General features: G+C 44.0%; 1 protein-coding gene across 8 annotated transcripts in view; it reads right to left on the reverse strand.

Moving 5' to 3' along the window:
- The window catches only part of LOC311146691 (eukaryotic translation initiation factor 4 gamma 1-like), a 44,315-nt gene extending 22,060 nt beyond the window's left edge, over positions 1-22,255 (reverse strand). For 2 of the 8 annotated variants that reach the window (XM_084183234.1, XM_084183230.1), the window contains exons 1-12: positions 21,857-22,255; positions 19,299-19,417; positions 18,669-18,755; positions 16,280-16,312; positions 15,482-15,502; positions 15,013-15,183; positions 13,063-13,162; positions 9,073-9,227; positions 5,392-5,478; positions 4,696-4,774; positions 3,552-4,544; positions 3,301-3,389 (exon numbers count right to left, since the gene is read on the reverse strand). In XM_084183234.1, the coding sequence (XP_084039360.1) occupies positions 3,301-3,389; positions 3,552-4,544; positions 4,696-4,774; positions 5,392-5,478; positions 9,073-9,227; positions 13,063-13,162; positions 15,013-15,183; positions 15,482-15,502; positions 16,280-16,312; positions 18,669-18,755; positions 19,299-19,373 (1,890 nt within the window). In that variant the 5' untranslated portion in view covers positions 19,374-19,417; positions 21,857-22,255. Of the gene's footprint in view, positions 1-3,300; positions 3,390-3,551; positions 4,545-4,695; positions 4,775-5,391; positions 5,479-9,072; positions 9,228-13,062; positions 13,163-15,012; positions 15,184-15,481; positions 15,503-16,279; positions 16,313-18,668; positions 18,786-19,298; positions 19,418-21,856 lie in introns of all 8 variants that reach the window. The other 6 variants (XM_084183228.1, XM_084183227.1, XM_084183231.1 and 3 more) reach the window with 5 other exon arrangements.
- Between the last annotated feature and the right edge of the window lie 278 nt (positions 22,256-22,533).

Genomic DNA, 22,533 nt, shown 5'->3' on the forward strand with positions numbered 1-22,533 from the left:
TTGCCAATGAACATCTGAATGATTCAGAGGAGAACTGGGTGAAAGTGTTGTGGTCAGATGAGACCAAAATGGAGCTCTTTGGCATCAACTCAACTCGCTGTGTTTGGAGGAGAAGGAATGCTGCCTATGACCCAAAGAACACCATCCCCACCGTCAAACATGGAGGTGGAAACATTATGCTTTGGGGGTGTTTTTCTGCTAAGGGGACAGGACAACTTCACCGCATCAAAGGGACGATGGACGGGGCCATGTACCGTCAAATCTTGGGTGAGAACCTCCTTCCCTCAGCCAGGGCATTGAAAATGGGTCGTATTCCAGCATGACAATGACCCAAAACACACAGCCAAGGCAACAAAGGAGTGGCTCAAGAAGAAGCACATTAAGGTCCTGGAGTGGCCTAGCCAGTCTCCAGACCTTAATCCCATAGAAAATGGGACTTGGAGAAGATCTGCAAAGAGGAGTGGAACAAAATCCCTCCTGAGACGTGTGCAAACCTGGTGGCCAACTACAAGAAACGTCTGACCTCTGATTGCCAACAAGGGTTTTCCCACCAAGTACTAAGTCATGTTTTGCAGAGGGGTCAAATACTTATTTCCCTCATTAAAATGCAAATCAATTTATAAAATTTTTGACATGCGTTTCTCTGGATTTTTTGTTGTTATTCTGTCTCTCACTGTTCAAATAAACCTACCATTAAAATTATAGACTGATCATGACTTTGTCAGTGGGCAAACGTACAAAATCAGCAGGGGATCAAATACTTTTTTCCTCCACTGTATATGGTATTCACAATCTTAGTCTAATGTTTTCATAATTTAATCCACAAATAATTGCCAAAAACACTACCAGTATGCAAATTAGGGAGCCAACTGAACGTCTCTCTTACCGATGCGATTGGCTACTGACGAGTCATTCACTTTAACGTCACTGTCTGGCAAGTCCTGATGGACTTCATATCGAAAATACAAACGAGATCTTTAGTTTACGATGCGATACCATGGATATAATACACTGACTGTACAAAACATTAGGAACACCTTCCTAATATTGAGTAGCACCCCCTTTTGCCCTCAGAACAGCCTCAATTCGTTGGGGCATGGACTTTACAAGGTGTCGAAAGCGTTCCACAGGGATGCTGGCCCATGTTGACTCCAATGCTTCCCACAGTTGACAAGTTGGCTGGATATCCTTTGGGTGGTGGGCCATTCTTGACACACACTGGAAACTGTTGAGCGTGAAAAATCCAGCAGCGTTGTAGTTGTTGACACACTCAAACCAGTGCGCCTTGCACCCACTACCACACCCCGTTCAAAAGGCACTTAAATCGTTTGTCTTGCTCATTCACCCTCTGAATGACACATACACAATCCACGTCTCAATTGTCTCAAGGCTTAAAAATCCTTCTTTAACCGGTCTCACCCCCTTCATCTACACTGATTCAAATGGATTTAACAAGTGGCATCAATAAGGGATCCTAGCTTTCACCTGGTCAGTCTATGGCATGGAAAGAGCAGGTGTTCCTAATGTTTTGTACACTCAGTGTAACTTTGTTCTATGATTTATGAATGGCAAGGATACGAGATCGACTTTATTCAGTCAGTTCGACACCTTTAATAAACTAGTCAAGCTTATTGCTAGTCAATAAATCAAAGCACAGTAAATATCCCATGCGCCACCCCTCTGTGGCTGCATATGAAACAAGCTAAAGAAAATAAATGAATGTGCCAGTAAATAGGTTAAGTGGATTTCGATTCATTATTACCACATTATATTGGATGTGCAAATTCAATCACAGAGACGAAGGAGCATCATGCCCTCTCCCTCCGTGTAAAGAAATGTGACTGCAACCACAGCGCACACACCCAGGTACCGAGAGGCAGGACAGACGGCAGACTGTCAAACCAGCAGTGTTTCCCTGTCAGCGCTCACTTTGTGACTGACAGGAGTCTGTCCTATCAATAGATCGCTAGAAGATGCATATCGTTCATGAGGGCTCGGCAGACTTTTTTCTGACTATCAAATTGAAAAGTAGCCTAGTTAATTCAAGTGGAAAAAGGAGCCGGCTGAAAATGAGTCTAATCGGCCATTTAGCCGACGCTAGTGGAAAACACTGCTGAGTAACAGTCCTTTTTCCCCCTTCTTCTCTTTTGAAGATACAAGTTTCAATTAGCAAATCGGACGCTTACTGATAAACTTGCTGGGAAGTGAAATGTTTGTCTCGACAGACATACCAGGGCTCCAGGCACAGAGACATGGAGACCAACGATGCCATATGCAGAGTTGCTCTTGCACTGACTAACGAACAGTAGGCTTGGGCAGTATACCGTATACCGGGGTATTTGGAAATAGCCACGGGATGGTTTTTCAATACATTTGAAACTATTTATTTTAAGTTGAATAAATTGTTATATTTGTAGCTACTTTAAGTAATTACCTGCAGTCAACTTGTGCAATACGTTAGGATATGAAGCCGATGGCGTTCTTAATTTCACTCAGTTATATTACATTGTGCATCTTACCGTAGTTCCCCAGAACAGTTGAGCCAGTCACGTGTTTGTTTGGAAATAGCACAACGGGAGAAACCGGTAAAAGGTGAGTTCAGCGATTAATTTTGTTTAACTTGCTAGTTATCTAAGTAAGTGGCTGAATTAATAAAGAGACGGGCCTCATATAGTGTAGCTTTCTGCCGTGTTTGAGAAGTCAAAGCGCTTTGGATGAGTTCTGTACAGCTGCCAGTGCTATCCTGATTTCCTTGCGTTTGTTCTCCTCTTGGTTCTTGGCCCTGTCTGCTTCTACCCATATTCAGTGCATTCGGAAAGTATTCAGACCCCTTCATTTTTTCCACATTTTGTTACGTTACAGCTTATTCTAAAATGGATTAAATCGTTTTTGCCACTAATCAACCTACACACAATCCCCCATAATGACAAAGCAAAAACATGTATTACAAATAAAAATCTTGGTCTGAAAATAGCTGTGCAGCAATGCTCCCCATCCAACCTGACAGAGCTTGAGAGGATTTGCAGAGAAGAATGGGAGAAACTCCACAAATACAGGTGTGCCAAGCTTGTAACGTCATACCCAAGAAGATCCCGGGATAAGAGAAGGACGGTAAGACTATATGAAAATGTGGATACCGCCCAACCCTAATGAACAGTCCAACCGGAGTAGCGGCTGGCTGCAGATACACGTTTTCAAGCTTTACTACTGGTGCACCTTGAAAGGTGGTCACGGACAACTGTTTAGGATAGTTTCTGACTTCATAAGGCCGCTCTATTCAATGCACGAACGCAGACACACCTCTTTGAAGGCATCCAACATGTCTCCGATGGCTTCCTTCTTGTTCAGCTCCTTCATGTTCCTCTTCTTCTTTGGCACAGACACAGCAGCTAGAAGAGAGAAGACAGGAGCATTACATTAAAGTTCTTACATCAAAACCTGAAGCCACACCACGAAGAACCTCTGGGTGCCTCAGCCAAACCAAAACCTTGGTGCACATGCTAGTTTTTCCTGACCAAGTGACCTGACCAGAAAGAAAACGTCCCTCTTACCTTGCATAGACGTGTCCTCTGAAGGGCTGCTGGACGAGGGCACTGGGGATGCATCCTCCTCCTCCTCTGCCACTGCAGCAGCCGCAGGGTTAGAAGTTTCCTGAGGTGGGGGAGTGGCAGGCTCTGTGATTGCCGTTGCGGTAGGCTCTAGTGCAGCCACGGGGGCGTCTACCTCGTCGGGGTCCTCCTGGGGGAGGCCGTTGGACAGGGGCGGCTGCTCCACCTTTTGGGCCACGGCAGGCTCCACCTCCGGGACAGAGGGAGTGGCGGCAGGAGCGGGGGCAGAGACGGGCTCAGTCACGGGAACAGCGGCTTTCTGTTTAGGCGCTGGCGGCAACACCACGCTGTCAGTTTTAGTGGGAGCTTCCACAGCCGCCACCAACTTCAAGGACGGGGCGAAATCGTTGACCGTTGCCATAGCGATGGGGGTCACAGGTCGTGGAGCAGGTTTAGTGTCTTCTTTTGCGAACGCCACCGCAACAGCCGCCACTACCTCTGGATTGGTGTTAACTGCAGGCTCCTCCTTGACCTTTTCTACCTTCTTCTCCACCACTACCTCCTCCACTACCCGGGCAGGAGGCTTCTCCACAGATGCTGGGGCAGCCAGAGGCTCGACCTGTGTGGAAGGACCTTCGGGGGTCACTACCATCACCGCGGGGGTCATACCAGTGCCCACCGTGTGGCTGGCCTGAGCGATGGTGGTGGCGGGGGGTGGAGTCTGTACCTCTGCAGGGGGAGGGGAGGTAGAAGCTGCCAGGGGGGAGGGGGCAGGGGCCTGGTCTTCCCTTGGTGGGATGGGCACCTCGGCCCTCATTCCCGCCATGGGGGCAGCTGATTCGCTGACGACCTGTTCAGTAGGCGGGGCAACCTGGCCATCGGTTTCCTGTTTGTCCTCCAGTGGGACAGTGGCGGTGGCAGGCTCTGGAGTTGCCGACACTGGAGGCGGGGTTTCGGCGGCCGTCGCTGTGCAAACCGCGGGTTCTGCGTTTTCATCTGCAACAAAGAAGGAAATCAGTTGGGAACTGTTTTGGACCTTTAACGTACTGCAATCAATCCCTGACGATCAAGTTAGTTTTTCAATTCATGCTGGCAAAATGTGGCTGTAAAGACATTGTAGTACCACAAGACCTGAGAGGAGGCTCACCTGTTCTCGTCACGATGGTGACGGGTTTAGTAACTTCTCCGTTGGTCTGGGCAGGACCTTCTTCCTCTGTGGTGAAGGACTAGCGGCAGAAAACAGGAAGCAACGTCAAAACTAGCTTTGCAAAAATATACTAGATACAAAATACTAACAGTTTTTTTCTAATGCTATCCCATTGCCTGGTTGATCAAAACCAGCCGAGTTGAGAGTTGGCGACAACACACAACAACCGTAAAAATAAACACTAACTGCATGGAACTGTTTTGGAACATCTGGCTTCCATTCCAAACTTCCTGGTTTCCTCTATGACATCATCGCTGTGGAATCATCTCAAAGCCACAGGATTCCAAACTTGCATTTTGAGCTCATCACTGGGAATGATTCCAATGAGGAGGAGAAATCAGGGGATGTATTGAGTGATGTGAAACACTTAACGTTGAATGTATTGAACTAGAATGTATAGAGCTGACACGATTCCCTGTTCTATCTGACTGACAATCATATCGGTTCCATATGATACATTTCTGCTTTTTTTTTTTTTATAGTTTGATGATGATGTCCTCATATGATAAATACCAAATCACAAAGTTTCAGGATGTTAACAGCAAGAAATCTAATAATTGGACAACAATGTTCCTATCTGTGCATTCTGTAACGTTACATGCTCCTGAACAGGCCCCAGTGGGTTGTGATACGTACCTGTGGGGGGGTGGAAGAAGCCCTTCCCCCGGACATTATCTCCTCTGTGATGTCACGGCCCCCCTGGTTGGGGTCTCGTATTCTGATCTAGGAGGGGTGAGAAGGGGGGGCAGGATGAGGTTAAACAGTCTATACTGTAGTTCTAAAAATTACTTTATAGTATTAAGACAATTACATCGCCCCAAGCGGTCATTGCAAATATAAATGTGCTATTAACTGACTAGCCTGGGTCTTATTCACTAGGCGCCAAACAGAAGAAAACTGACCGAAACTGGGAGGGACTGAACTTTCAATATGCATGAAATGCTAGTTTTCATTTCCTGTTGCAAAACGTTTTGCACCGATGACACTGGTTAAATAGGCCTAAATAAAGTCCCATTCTCTTCTCCCGTCACCCCTCCTACCGTCTAAACTAGTCCTACACTGGCCCAGTCTGAGCCCATGTCAGTGTAGGTATTTTTTGGCTCATATGGTGCTTTCTCATTGAGATTTATCCCCACACCAGTGGGCCTCCAGTGTTTTATGTGAAATGTAAGCTCTAGTGTTATTGTGTTTCCGTAAGTAGTGTTAAACTTAAGACATTAAATCGGCCGATATGAACCTTTCACAGAAACATTTGTATCTGTCTTTATTCCACCAATAACGCGCCAATATTATATACATAGAATTAACAAATACGTGTGCTCATTTGCGGTCATTTTTGGAATTTTCAATGGTTGCCTGAAGAGGGCGCTCTACAAACTGCTCATTGAACATCATTCAGCCCATAAGTCAACAGCGTATTTGAATAAGTAAATAATCACAAGTACACTTCACCAAACAAGTAGCCCTGTCATCACATGCTCACTTGATTAACGTTAGCTGGCTAGCTGGCTAGCTAACCAGCAATGTAGTTAGGCTCCATCTAGCCAACAAGTTACTTAGCCTAGCTAGCAAAGCAAGCAATCTGTGCTGTTTATGCGCAAACACTGGATTGGAGCCAAAGTGAACACAGACTCATCCTTGATACAAAAAGAACACTTACTGTCTGGCCTATTATGTTAGTGGTTTACTTAGTTGGTACAGATCTATTATTCAGGCCATATGCTTACACTCATGATGAGATGAGATAAGATTGTTAGCTAGCTAAATTAGAACGTGTGTGGCTAAAACCAGTGCGGCAAGCTTTTTCCTGCATTAACATTCAGTCATCAGCGCATGCCATTTGCAGCTGAAATATATAGCCAATAGATTGTCAGTCAGATTGCATCGTCTATTTGCGCCTCTACCGGATGGAAACTACAAGTGTAACGGCTGTGCTCAATGCAATGGCACTTACAAATGTAGATCCTTCAAACACCCCCAAACAGGGAAACAGATCCCAATCAAAGGTGTTATTACGTGTTCCACTAAGGCAGTTATTTATCTTATAACTTGTCCTTGTGGTAAAAATTATGTGGGTAAAACAAAGCGCGAATTAAAAGTACGAATCTCGGAGCATCGTAGCACCATTAGGTGCCAAAACTCGACATACCCAGTCGCTGCCCACTTTTTGGAATCGAACCACTCGATTTCTTCCCTACGTTATATCAGCATCGAACATGTCACCCTCCCTAGGAGAGGGGGTGACCTCGACAACTTATTGTTAAAACGAGAGGCTGCCTGGATCCTTAATTTAAAGACCCTTGCTCCCTTCGGTCTCAACGTAGACTTTGATTTGAAGCCATTCTTGTGATTTAGCTATTCATTGTAAATGTTGTGGGCCTATGTAGCTATGTATCTATGATCATATGCTATCCATGTTTTTTGTATGTTGTTTTTATCTGTGAATTGGCCAATGCTATTAGGCCACACCCGGCCATGATTACAGACACCTGCGTGTGTCCTTTGACACTATATAAACCAGTGACCCGCAGTGTTTGTCATTATACCCTGATGAAGACAGCTTGTCTGTCGAAACGTTGGTTATTAAGATATTAAATTATTGCATCTGAGCTCCTAGAGTGTGCGGCTTTCCTTTTCTTTTTGAAGTGTTTTACGCCGTCAGCCAGCACCTCGCCTAAATAGGTGTGCGTTTCTTTCACCTTTATCTACATCTTTAAGTTGTACCTAAGAAGGTAAACTGAACAAGTGTTTTGTATTTACTTTCTGATTTAGAGGATATATCGTTGCTTTTTGGTGGATATCATGTAAACCACAAATAAAATGTTCTAAAATTATTTAGTTAAGAAATCATCAGAGTATCTGTTAATCCTTTGGAGCAGAACTTCTGAAAAAAATACATACTTATGCAAATATACCGGTAAACGGTGACTGTTGCCTCCCTAAAAATCGGTATCGGACCCAGAAATCCCATATCGGTCAGGCTCTAGTAAATGCCAGCTGAAAAGTACCCAGGGCCTTGCTTCCAAACTAGAGCAGGTCCACCGGAGCCATGGCCCAGTGAGACACGGGTGATAGTCCGCGTAGACGGAGACAGAAAAGTCTGAGCATTTTGGGTAAAACATTGGGGTAAATCCTCAGTGGAAATGCGCAAATAATATACTTAGTGGAAACTAAGGATGCCGACTAACTGACCCTCATTAACCGTTTAACAAACGGTTAAATGACTTCCAAACAGTAAAATACTATCAGAGATCTGCTCTAATAATGGTAGTCGTCCCAAGGCTGGAAGGCAGGCGACATAGAAACGCATTGGGCTTGTTTTAGACTGATTTTGGCGAGAGGTCTCGCTTCTGTTCTTCCTCTCTGATACTATGCATGCATACAAGGACCAGACATTTTTCATGAAGCGCTTAATGGAAACATGCAATGATAGCAAGCCTATCGTTTTACAGTCAAAAGGCTACAGCCAAAATGCAATTCTCTGGAAAACACCAGTCTAAACAGCGCACCTAATGCGAGCGGTTCCATATGTGACAGAGATTATCAGTTAGAAACTTAGAAAGAGGGGGAATCTATAACAACAACTAGGATGGGTTGCTAATATAACTAGGATTGTGCCTTCGGCTTCTGGACAATGAAAGAAAGTTGATATGAAAACAAATAGAACAGGAGACAAAAGCTGGTTAATGGCATCAGGAACTCTTTATAAAATAATTGTCTCCACGTTTCTATGGATGGATTTTCGCAAGGCTACTTTGAAGCAAGGTAAGACATGCCTCATTATTTGAAGTAAAGTAAAACGTTCAGCTTTCAGACAATTACTGCCTCAAGCTCACATTGCAAAGAGGTGGGTGACGCGCTGATAGCCTGCATACCGTTGACTATAGCCTATGCACTCGAATGGCGAATGGGAAGCGCCCTTTAATTTACGAGTTGATTGACAAATAAAAATAGCTCCATTTAAATAGTGGCCATCAAAGTTTAACACGCGATTGCATTTAGAATTTGTTGCGCAATGACTGGGCTTACAAAAGCACATTTCACTCCAGTGAGGAGCTACTCTCGCACTGTCTGACAGGTGATAGGATATTCCACTCCTCAAACTAGGCTCTGTATGCTGTGCGCATGTGATAAATAACATGCATGACTACTAACGAAAATACACACTCGCCAATTTAATTCCGCTAAATTATGCAAATTGCCCGATAAGCATGACCGGTCAAATGTATTTTCGGCGGCTAACATCCCTAGTGGAAACTCAAAAGTCTGAGTGTTTAGGCCAAACACCGGGGTATAGTCTCAGTGGAAATGCAGTACCGTTACACGCTCCCTCTTGGGTGCAGGTGGTTGGGTCGGCGTCGGCTGAGGGGGCAGGGCCTGCTGCTGGGGCTGGGCGGGGCTTATCATGACGGGCGCGGTCTGGACAGGGGGTGTGTGGCTGTACTGGGGCTGGGCCGGGTAGTAGGCACCTGCTGTAGAGGGGAGGGGGGAGGGAGAAAGGGAGGGAAGTAAAACACACCGCATGGAACGCTACACACCCTAAAAAAAGAGCCACAGACATTCACAGCCTAAAAAAAAGAGCCACAGACATTCACAGCCTAAAAAAAAAGAGCCACAGACATTCACAGCCTAAAAAAAAGAGCCACAGACATTCACAGCCTAAAAAAAAGAGCCACAGACATTCACACCATAAAAGAGCCAAAGACATTCACACCCTAAAAGAGCCACAGACATTCATACCCTAAAAGAGCCACAGACATTCATACCCTGAAAGAGCCACAGACATACCATACAGACTAAACACGCATTGAAATAACCACACGCTAAAATAACCACATGCATCCGCAACAAAACACAAGGGGAAAGAACCTCTACAAACCAAACAAAAACACCTACTATGTGCTGGGCAGACAAAGATGCAGCCCAGCACATACTGAGCAACACACACATGCGTACACACACACACGCAAATACACACACACTTACTCACACACACGCAAATACACACACACTTACTCACCGGGGTAGCGCTGGGAGGTGAGAGGAGCACCGTGGAGAGAGAGACGCCCGTTCTCTCGCCCGCCCCCTCTCCTCTCCCTCGCAGCCAGAGAGGGCTCTGAACACAACATGACAGGGGGAGGAGAGGGAGATAGGGAAGGAATATGAAAGGGGGAGGACAGGAAGAGACCAATGCAGAGTGAGTGAAGGAGAAGGGAACCAGAGGTAAGCAGGGTGTTAAGGCAGTAAGAAGCAGCAGGTGAGAAGAATGATAGACTGAACCAAAGCCATAACCCATTCATACATACATATAGCCTTGGATCCTAAAGAGAGAACAGAGACCACCATACACACACACACTGCCAGGCCAAACCACCACACACAACCAGCAAGGCCACACAGCAATGAATCAACTGTAAGATCAACTGACTGGCCAACCGTAAGATCAACTGACTGGCCAACCGTAAGATCAACTGACTGGCCAACCGTAAGATCAACTGACTGGCCAACCGTAAGATCAACTACAAGTGCAACTACAAGAGCAATTGTAAGATCAACTAGTGGTCCTTTGTAGCTCAGTTGGTAGAGCATGGCGTTTGTAACGCCAGGGAAGTGGGTTCGATTCCCGGGACCACCCATACGTAAAATATAGCCACGCATGACTAAGTCGCTTTGGATAAAAGAGTCTGCTAAATTGCATTTATTATTAACTGATCGACCAACTGTAAGAGCTGGTTACCACCTGGTACTCAACCCTGCACCTTAGAGACTGCTGCACTATGTACATACTCACTGAACACCGGTCACTTTAATAATGTTTACATAGTGTTTTACCCACTTCATAAGTATACTGTATTCTAGTCAAGGCTCATCCTATATAACTACTGCTGTACACACCTTTTCTATTCATATACTGTCCATACACACCATTATACAGTGCATTCGGAAAGTATTCAGACCCCTTCCATTTTTCCACATTGTTACGTTACAGCCTTATTCTAAAATGGATTAAATAAAATGTATTTACGCATCAATCTACCTACACACAATACTCCATAATGACAAATCGAAAACAGGTTTTTAGAAATGTTTGCAAATGTATTAAAAATAAACAGAAATATTTTATTTACATTCAGACCCTTTGCTATGGGAATCGAAATTGAGCTCAGGTGCATCCTGTTTCAGATCCTTTGCTATGAGAATCGAAATTGAGCTCAGGTGCATCCTGTTTCCATTGATCATCCTTGAGATGCTTCTACAACTTGGAGTCCAACTGTGATCAATTAAATTGATTGGACATGATTTGGAAAGGCACACACCTGTCTATATAAGGTCCCACAGTTGACAGTGCATGTCAGAGCAAAAACCAAGCCATGAGGTTGAAGGAATTGTCCGTAGAGCTCCAAGACAGGATTGTGTTGAGGCACAGATCTGGGGAAGGGTACCAAAACATTTCTGCAGCATTGAAGGTCCCCAAGAACACAGGGACCTCCATCATTCTTAAAACGGAAGAAGTTTGGAACCACCAAGACTCTTCCTAGAGCTGGCAGCCCTGCCAAACTGAGCAATCAGGGGAGATGGGCCTTGGTCAGGGAGGTGACCAAGAACCAGATGGTCACTGACAGAGCTCCAGAGTTCCTCTGTGGAGATGGGAGAACCTTACAGAAGGTCAACCATCTCTGCAGCACTCCACCAATCAGGCCTTTATGGTAGAGTGGCCAGACGGAAGCCACTCCTCAGTAAAAGGCACATGACAGCCCGCTTGGGGTTTGCCAAAAGGCACCTAAAGGACTCTCAGACCATGAGAAACAAGATTCTCTGGTCTGATGAAACCAAGATTGAACTCTTTGGCCGGAATGCCAATCGTCACGTCTGGAGGAAACCTGGCACCATCCCGGTGAAGCATGGTGGTGGCAGTATCATGCTGTGAGAATGTTTTTCAGCGGCAGGGACTGGGAAAGATGAAAGGAGCAAAGTACAGAGAAATCCTTGATGAAAACTTGCTCCAGAGCGCTCAGGACCTCAATTGGGGCGAAGGTTCACCTTCCAACAGGACAACAACCCTAAGCACACAGCCAAGACAACGCAGGAGTGGCTTCGGGACAAGTCTCTGAATGTCCTTGAGTGGCCCAGCCAGAGCCCGGACTTGAACCCGATCAAACATCTCTGGAGAAACCTGAAAATAGCTGTGCAGTGAAACTCCCCATCCAACCTGACAGAGCTTGAGAGGATCTGCAGAAACGAATGGGAGAAACTCCCCAAATACAGGTGTGCCAAGCTTGTAGCGTCATACCCAAGAAGATTCAAGGCTGTAATCGCTGCCAAAGGTGCTATAACAAAGTACTGAGGAAAGGGTCTGAATACTTATGTAAATGTGATATTTCCGTTCTTTACTAGTAATACATTTGCAAACATTTCTAAAAACCTGTTTTTGCTTTGTCATTATGGGGTATTGTGGGTAGATTGATGAGGAAAATAACAATTTAATCAATTTTAGAATAAGGCTGTAACATACCAAAATGTGTAAAAAGTCAAGGGGTCTGAATACTTTCCGAATGCACTATATATATATATATATATATATATATATATATATATATATATATATATATATATATATATATATATATATATATATATATATATATATATATATATATATATATACACACATATACATATACATACATACATACATATACATACACAGGACTCTGACATTGCTAGTTTTTACTTAATGTCTTTTTTTTGGAGGGGAGGGGGATTTGTGTGTATTGTTAGGTATTACTGCACTGTTGGAGCTAGAAACATAAGCATTTCGCTGCACCTGCGATAACTGCAAAATATGTGTACGCGACAATAACATTTGATTTGATCAACTGACTGACCAACTAAGATCAACCGTAAGAGCAACTAACCAACCGACTGTAAGATCAATTGACTGACTGATCAACTCTAAGATCCACCGACTGCAAGATCCACCGACTGCAAGATCCACCGACTGCAAGATCCACCGACTGACCGGCTGTAAAATCAACTGACTGAAGATATCTCTGGGTGCATGTGGCCCCAGTTCTTATCATGGATGTGGTTTTGGTTGTATTTACAGTTATGGTCCTGGGTAAGGTTGTGGTTTGATATAGTCTAGCCATGGTTGTGGTTCTAGCGGTCATTGCGGTTCAATACTAGGTTGAGGTTTGAGGTCCAGCTGCTGATCTAGTCATGCCTGTGGTTCTAATCAAGATTGTGGTTGTGGTCATGGTGGTTGTGCTTGGCAGGTGGGGTCCGGCCCAGAGGGGAGCCTCTTACCATAGGTGGGGTATTCAGCCGGGCTGGTTCCTGGGTAGAAGCCTGCTGTCCCACTTGTCACAGGGTACTGTGGACTGGGTGGCATGTAGGGAGTCCGGTACTACAGAGAGAGAGGGGGGCAGAGAGGACACTTAGAACTGTGTTAATGTTTAGGACAGTGAGTTACAGTGAAGGAAAAAAGTATTTGATCCCCTGCTGATTTTGCACGTTTGCCCACTGAGAAAGACATGATCAGTCTATAATTTTAATGGTAGGTTTATTTGAACAGTGAGAGACAGAATAACAACAAAAACATCCAGAAAAACACATGTCAAAAACATTTTAATGAGGGAAATAAGTATTTGACCCCTCTGCAAAACATGACTTAGTACTTGGTGGCAAAACCCTTGTTGGCAATCACAGAGGTCAGACGTTTCTTGTAGTTGGCCACCAGGTTTGCACACAACTCAGGAGGGATTTTGTCCCACTCCTCTTTGCAGATCTTCTCCAAGTCATTAAGGTTTCGAGCCTGACGTTTGGCAACTCGAACCTTCAGCTCCATCCACAGATTTTCTATGGGATTAAAGGTCTGGAGACTGGCTAGGCCACTCCAGGACCTTAATGTGCTTCTTCTTGAGCAACTCCTTTGTTGCCTTGGCCGTGTGTTTTGGGTCATTGTCATGCTGGAATACCCATCCACGACCCATTTTCAATGCCCAGGCTGAGGGAAGGAGGTTCTCAACCAAGATTTGACAGTATATGGCCCCGTCCATCGTCCCTTTGATGCAGTGAAGTTGTCCTGTCCCCTTAGCAGAAAAACACCCCCAAAGCATAATGTTTCCACCTCCATGTTTGACGGTGGGGATGGTGTTCTTGGGGTCATAGGCAGCATTCCTCCTCCTCCAAACACGGCGAGTTGAGTTGATGCCAAAGAGCTCGATTTTGGTCTCATCTGACCACAACACTTTCACCCAGTTCTCCTCTGAATCATTCAGATGTTCATTGGCAAACTTCAGACGGGCCTGTATATGTGCTTTCTTGAGCAGGGGGACCTTGCGTGCGCTGCAGGATTTCAGTCCTTCACGGCGTAGTGTGTTACCAATTGTTTTCTTGGTGACTATGGTCCCAGCTGCCTTGAGATCATTGACAAGATCCTCCCGTGTAGTTCTGGGCTGATTCCTCACTGTTCTCATGATCATTGCAACTCCACGAGGTGAGATCTTGCATGGAGCCCCAGGCCGAGGGAGATTGACAGTTATTTTGTGTTTCTTCCATTTGCGAATAATCGCACCAACTGTTGTCACCTTCTCACCAAGCTGCTTGGCGATGGTCTTGTAGCCCATTCCAGCCTTGTGTAGGTCTACAATCTTGTCCCTGACATCCTTGGAGAGCTCTTTGGTCTTGGCCATGGTGGGGAGTTTGGAATCTGATTGATTGCTTCTGTGGACAGGTGTCTTTTATACAGGTAACAAACTGAGATTAGGAGCACTCCCTTTAAGAGTGTGCTCCTAATCTCAGCTCGTTACCTGTATAAAAGACACCTGGGAGCCAGAAATCTTTCTGATTGAGAGGGGGTCAAATACTTATTTCCCTCATTAAAATGCAAATCAATTTATAAAAAATTTTGACATGCGTTTTACTGGATTTTGTTGTTGTTATTCTGTCTCTCACTGTTAAAATAAACCTACCATTAAAATTATAGACTGATCATTTATTTGTCAGTGGGCAAAAATCAGCAGGGGATCAAATACTTTTTTCCCTCACTGTACCTGTCCTAAAGGGATCAAGCTTCCCATTTGCTATGTTTAGGTATAGCTACAATAGTATGTAACTACTCTTGACTTTAGACTTTTTGGGCTGGAATACTGCATGAGCGGTGTTATACAATTAGGATTGCAAAATTTTTACATAACTTTCCAGAAATTCCCAGGTTTTTCAGAAACATAACATGATGATGACCAGTTGTGGTACCTGTCCAGGGGGGATGAAGTAGCCCTGAGGGGATCCAGCAAAGGACAGCTGCTGCCCAGGGATCATCATCATCTGGGAGCCGGGCTGGTAGATGTGGGTGGGACCCACCGGACGAGGCCCGCTGCTGGTCTGGACCCGGGGGGCACTGATGGGCCTGTTGGCATAGTAAGGCTAGAGAAGGATGGGGGGAGGGACAGAAACTGTCAGAATATATACAGTATATTTGTGTATGTGTGTGTGTGTGCGTGCTGCATGGCTAAAATGTCAGATGGTTGAGGTAGGTTGATACTACACAGAGCTGAACACACGATGACTGCCAGGGGTTTTTACAAGCCTGTGTGGTGGGCAACTGGACACTTCATAGTTGATACGGTTCTCGTAGCATTCAACCCTCAGGTTCTATAGACTCAGGTGGAACTACGGTTAGGTTAGACGGAAAGAGGATGAGAAGGAAGAGAGAAGCTGTTACCTGCAGTGCCCTGTATCCACCCTTCAGCCGGACAACACACGAGCAGAGAACGGGGGGGTGACAGAAGGGCAAGAGAAAAATAGGAAGAAGATAAGAGAGTACGGTAATTAAAAAAGAGAGCAGAAGGAATGTGAGAGAGAATATAAGAAGCAGCAGTAAATCACTCAGACATTACAGTTAGCAGTGCAAAACATAAGTCTTTCACATGCAGCTGACCATCAGAAAATATGAAGACATCGCAGAAATATAAAGCTGGAGATGGGGTAACAGCCTTAAATTCACAAGGGACTAGCATATGTCTTCTAGTTTCATCCAAGCCTCTGATTGCAGGCCTAGCCAGTGGTTTGGCCAGCACTTTGCTTGATTGGGGTAACCAATTTAAACATGTACAGGTGAAATGTAAAACCGGCAGACCATGCTGCTGCGGTGCCTAGTACCTTTACTGAACTGCCCTACTGCGGGTGGTGTCATAACAGGTGTTATCATGGGTAGCCTATGGGGTTACCAGCCTGAACGTCTTCACTGTGGAAACCCCTGGTCCCGGAGATCCACAAAAGGCTGAGGGACAGATTCTAGCACAGCACACAACTACTACTCATGGTCTTAAATTGATCCATTTTTTTTTATATATTTCATTCAAATCAGGTGGTTTTGGGTGTAGTTACAGCTGGAGCTGGTCAGAACTAGAATGGTTCTTTAGCCTCATCCTTCTCTAAAGTAAAATGTGCATTCATGCACTACTGTCTACTGTCCTATTGAGATGGAAGCCATTTTGGGGAAGGTAAGGGGAGTTAGTACCTGTTGGTGTAAAGCACGGGGCCCGGTGGCAAACTGGAAGGGAGGACAGAAAAAGACAGCAAGAGGTCAAGGTTGGTAGCCAGAGAGAGGGGAGAGGGACTTAAACACACACACGTTAAACCAAAGCGGTTAAGCAGAAAGACTGTTACACACAGGTTGGACGAAAATGTTACAGTTGAGCAAGAGTTGGAGTTAAAAGGCCCAGTGCGGCCAAAAACATGATTTGTGTTTTTATTTTATTTATATATACAGTACCAGTCAAACGTTTGGACACACCTACTTCATTCAAGGGTTTTTATTTATTTTTTTACTATTTTCTACATTGTAGAATAATAGGGAAGACATCAAAACTATGAAATAACACATATGGAATCATGTAGTAACCAAAAATGTGTTAAACAAATCTAAATATATTTTATATTTGAGATTCTTCAAAGTAGCCACCCTTTGCCTTGATAAGAGCTTTGCACACTCTTGGCATTCTCTCAACCAGATTCACCTGGAATGCGTTTCCAACAGTCTTGAAGGAGTTCCCACATAAGCTGAGCACTTGTTGGCTGCTTTTCCTTCACTCTGCGGTCCGACTCATCCCAAACCATTTCAATTGGGTTGAGGTCGGGTGATTATGGAGGCCAGGTCATCTGATGCAGCACTCCATCACTCTCCTTCTTGGTTAAATAGCCCTTACACAGCATGGAGGTGTGTTGAGTCATTGTCCTGTGGAAAAACAAATGATAGTCCTAATAAGCGCAAACCAGATGGAGAGCGTATCACTGCACAATGCTGTGGTAGCCATGCTGGTTAAGTGTGCCTTGAATTCTAAATAACTCACTGACAGTGTCACCAGCAAAGCACCCCCACACCATCACACCTCCTCCTCCATGCTTCACGGTGGGAACCACACATGCGGAGATCATCCGTTCACCTACTCCGCTTCTCACAAAGACACAGCGGTTGTAACCAAAATCCTCAAATTTGGACTCATCAGACCAAAGGACAGATTTCCACCGGTCTAATTAATGTCCATTGCACGTGTTTCTTGGCCCAAGAAAGTCTCTTCTTCTTATTGGTGTCCTTTAGTAGTGGTTTCTTTACTGCAATTCGACCATGAAGGCCTGATTCACGCAGTCTCCTCTGAACAGTTGATGTTGAGATGTGTCTGTTACTTGAACTCTGTGAAGCATTTATTTGGGCTGCAATCTGAGGCTGGTAACTCTAATGAACTTATCCTCTGCAGCAGAGGTAACTCTGGGTCTTCCTTTCCTGTGGCAGTCCTCATGAGAGCCATTATCATCATAGCGCTTGATGGTTTTTGCGACTGCACTTGAAGAAACTTTCAAAGCTCTTGAAATGTTCTGTATTGACTGACCTTCATGTCTTAAAGTAATGATGGACTGTCTTTTCTATTTGCTTATTTGAGCTGTTCTTGCCATAATAGGGACTTGGTATTTTACCAAATAGGGCTATCTTCTGTATACCCCCCCCCCACCTTGTCACAACACATCTGATTGGCTCAAACGCATTAAGAAGGAAAGAAATTCCACAAATTAACTTTTAAGAAGGCACACCTGTTAATTGAAATGCATTCCAGGTGACAACCTCATGAAGCTGGTTGAGAGAATGCCAAGAGTGCGCAAAGCTGTCATCAAGGCGAAGGGTGGCTATTTGAAGAATCTCAAATATAAAATATATGTTGATTTGTTTAACACTTTTTTGGTTACTACATGATTCCATGTGTTATTTCATAGTTTTGATGTCTTCACTATTATTTTACAATGTAAAGAAAATTGTATAAATAAAGAAAAACCCTTGAATGAGTAGGTGTGTCCAAACTTTTGACTGGTGGTAATATATATATATATATATATATATATATGCACTTTTAGAGTAAGAGCTGTTTTAAAAGACAGGCTGAAATGTCGACCTGTTTTGGTGGGATGGTGTTTTGGCCTGCCTGGCGACGCTGTTTTGGTGGGATGGTCTTTTGGCCTGCCTGGCGACGTCACCAGGCGGTATAACTTTATAGACCAATAATAATGAGTTTCAAACCTCTTTGCCAATAACAGCTAGTTTTCAGGTTACATATCCCTCCCATTAGGTTCATCCAATTAGGCCCCTCACTCAGACAGTCCTAGCAAAACTCTTGCTTGAGTAACGCTATTATTTTTTCTTTTTGACCATTTTAATTGAAAACAATCACAGTAAGATACTTAATTGTTACCCAGAAATAATTTGATATTTAGATAAAAACAGCTGCATTGGACGTTTAAGAATTTAAGTAGGGGTCTTACACTCAGCAGTACATAGAAGCTTGGACATTGAAAGAGTGTTGGCAAAAGAGCGGAAAATAGAAGGAGAGAGATGGAGTAGCAGAAGTAGAGAGCAGTACCTGTCGTGGCTGAGGTGCAGAGTTCATTTGTTGTGGTGTTGGGGTGGCGAAGATGAGAGAAGTGGGCTGTCCAGGGGCATAGGCAGCCTGGGAGAGAGGGGAGGCAGAGAAACACAACTACGTTAGTCGGCTAACTTGCTGCCAAAGACGGGTTGTGTTCAGTAGGATACAATGTAGCAAAACACTTCAGAAAGGAAAACAAAAATGATCATCCTTATTGGACAAGTTCAGGGGTGTATTTATTAGTCACAGGCTGCAGCAAAACATTTAGGCTGTTGCAAAACGTTTTGCAACGGAAAACATTTTGCAGCGCAGAAATGCAGTTAGGCCCATCCCCGTTTTGTTTCGTTTGGTTTCTGGAGTAAACGGTTTAATCTGTGTATTCATGAAGAACCAAACGGAACCAAACTGATGCAAACTAGATGAAACAGGGAGGGACCTATCGGAATTTGTCCAATAGAAACTCCGGTTTTTGGTGCAAAACATTTTGCAACTGTTTGCTATGGTCTTTGTGTAATGAATAAAACCCAGGTAGCATCTCCCGGTTTCAAAACATTTTCTCACGTTTTTTGCCTAATTAACGCTACTCTGATCTGTCAGAGCGAGCTGGGTCTTGTCATTGCCTCTCACCTGTGTCAGGCCAGGGGAGGGGGAGGGGTGTGGGACAGAGGTGGGTCCCGTTATAGGCTGCAGTGGTTTGTTCATTTCACGTCGTTCTGCATCAGGGTGGCGCTGACTTGCCAGCCGATCTGAGGAAGAATTAGTTACCAAAAGAGCAAAAAATGTAAATCAATGAAAAACCCTCCAAGACAATTCTAATCTCCATATTGATACTGGGTCAGCTGGACTAGGCTAGGCTGAGTACACTAGATGTAAAATAATCACCTGGACACCATGCCCAGTGAGCGTCAGAGCAGAAAGATCAGAAAGCCAACAGGGGAAATCCCTGTCTCAACCCCCTAAGAAGTTAACTTGAGGCTGCCCTCACGAAGCTACAGTACCCAATGACACATTCATGAGAAACCCTGAGTGTTTGTCTGCTGTAGTAGGTCATGGCAGTAAGGCCTAGTGCCAAACAACCCAACACTGGTCACAAGTTTGTGTTACAAAGTAGGAAACGTTACAGTAGATAGGTTAGACCTTGGGTTAGAACACCATTTTATGGGCTTCCACTAAGTTGTGAGTCTAAATATGCCATTCCAGTGACACAATGTCTTTGAGCAGAGTTCCAAAATACCCCTAAACCGCTATTTAGGCCTGAAACAAAAGACACAAAATCACTCCTGAGAGTGCATTGGATTAAGGGCAGTTCCCACATCATCACTACAGGGGCAGTTCCACTATGCTACATTCCTGTCACAACAGACGCATATAGTTAAGCCATTGGCAGAACTATCTATTGATCCTCCATGCAGATGGGGCCAATAAAAAACACCATGACTATCATCATCTCGAGACATTAGCTAACATTTCCTTTCAGAATAAGAGCCACTATTTGGGGGGACAGATTGTGATGGGGAGCTGAATTTGGCATGACAAGTCTGTGAATTTGAAATTGCACAAAAAAAACATGTTGTGGGTTTCAAATCTCTTCTCTGCATCCATTCCATGCATCATTGAAGATTAGGTTCACGCCAGCCTGAGCTGGTACATCTCACTCACTGTTTTTTACTGATGCTCAATTGAACTAACTAGTTATTTAGTATCAGAGAATGTATTTTTCATGTCAAAGTTCATTTGCCAGTAGCCTCCATTTGCTTGTAACATATTGTCTCTGTATTGTGGACATGTGCTGGTTACAATGTTTCAGATTCCTCAGAGATATCCATATAACATCAAATGACTACACATTTAAATAACATTTATAATTTTACTGGGAAGCAATATACTCCACTTCCACATTTGAGGAACATGGGTTGTAGACAAGCATGCGATCAGGGTGCATGCATACTGCGGCCTTTATGATGTTTCAGCAATTTCCAGACAGTGTTTTTGACATGCCATTAATTCAAGCATGAAAATAAATAGTGTCAATCTGATATCACATGGTCTAAAGAGGACATCTCACATTAGGAAGACGTGTCATATGGCTAGCTAGCTAAGCAGCCGGTGTTAGCCACTATAGTTAGCAACCTAGTTAGCTACCTGCCATATGTTATCCCATCTACGGCTAGCCCACTCAGTTTTTGGTGCTAAATAAAACGAAAGACCATGAAATAACCGTAAGATAACTAACATGATCAGTCTGTGGGTAGATTAGTTATAACATTAGTTACTGATGGATCAAATTGCAAGCAAGGCCTTCTAGCGTGTTAATAATACCGGGGAGGACCACTGATGGTGGATGTCACACACCGTTAGCTAGCCTGTAGTAACCTACGTGTCTCATAGTAATGAGTGAGTGAACTTGACTAGCTACAGTAGTTAGCCAATTTCAAAGTCCACCTGAAATTCTGAAGTGACATGTCTACACATATATAAGTTGTGGATTGTAATATTAAATATCACTTTATTTGTACCTAACTGAAATAGTTGGATTCAATCACATGCTAATTTTCAAGCTAGTCTTCTAAGGAGTATTCATTCTAGGCCCGACTAAGACACACATTGAAAACCCAGCATGAAAATTGCTTTAGCTACCTAGATTTATGGGCAGGTTAACCAACGTTAGCTAGCCATTATAAAGCTGTGTGATAAAGAAACTTAGTTACGAGTAAATTGCCAGATTGGCATCTTGAAGTAAACCATGAATCTAGACAATTTGTTTCGATGGGAACTGTCAAATTGAGGGAAGATTTGCAAAATGGCATTACCTAGCTAACATTCTAGACTAGCGTTAGCTCGCTAGCTAATTTAACAACAACAATAAATTCACCAACTTAAAATACAGACATGAGCTGGCTGGCTAACTAACTTCAATAATGAAACGCTCGAGATGAGTTCAAACCCAATTTCATGCAAAGGTTAGCTAGCTAACAAGCCTCGTTTTGACGAGCACAGAGAAACACAGTGAAAGCCAATATTATTTATAGCAGCTAACTAACATTAGCTAGCTAGTTATTCTTCTGAAAGCTAGCTATTTAGCCAAATTAGCAAACCTTGTAAAATGGACTGACAAGGCAGGGCCTTCATCCGTGCGTTATTCTTTCAAAGTAATCGCAGGTATCTAGCTAGTACAATATGCTTACCGTTTCTTTGAGGGATCTGAGGGAAGACTTGAATCAACAATCGAAAAAATATAGTATTTTAAAACCTATTGTCCGTTACTTAAAATTGTAGCTATTGTATTTTCTTGTCCTCTCCTCCAAATGGAAAGTGTGCCCTTATTGACTTAGCAGCTAGCTAGGTGAGTGCTGTCACTTGGTCTTTAAATCCCCGGAGCGTGCAAAAGTGACAGGGCACAAAATGTATTAATATCACACTTGAAGGTTACTATTGACAACTCCAATGCCTCCTAAAAAAGCCTCTGGACCGGAGGTCCATGATCAAGGCGCCGATGGTGACGGATTGCCGGTAAAATACACACTACTGGGGGTTTCGTTCGGTTTACAGCGAGGACATGGTGCGATGCATTAACGTCCGCTGGAGCCGGCCGGACGGTGCGCCTGGTACGCATGGGTACTTCCGGGAAAATTATTATTTGATGCCACCTCCTCGGTCATGTGACAGTGGACACTAAAATGCACATTTTGCACTTTTCTACACAAACATCATATGAATGTTTTATCAATTATTTTATTGGACTTATGGGGGACTGTGTGAAATATTAGGGCTTGACATTATTTTTTTAATGACTACCCCTTCCTCAGTCCCCCATAAGTACAACATCTGTAAGGTCCCTCAGTCAAGTATTGAATTTCAAGAA

This window comes from Coregonus lavaretus (assembly GCF_964263955.1).
Source record: "Coregonus lavaretus genome assembly, chromosome: 19".
In the NCBI taxonomy this organism is placed as follows: Eukaryota; Metazoa; Chordata; class Actinopteri; order Salmoniformes; family Salmonidae; genus Coregonus; species Coregonus lavaretus.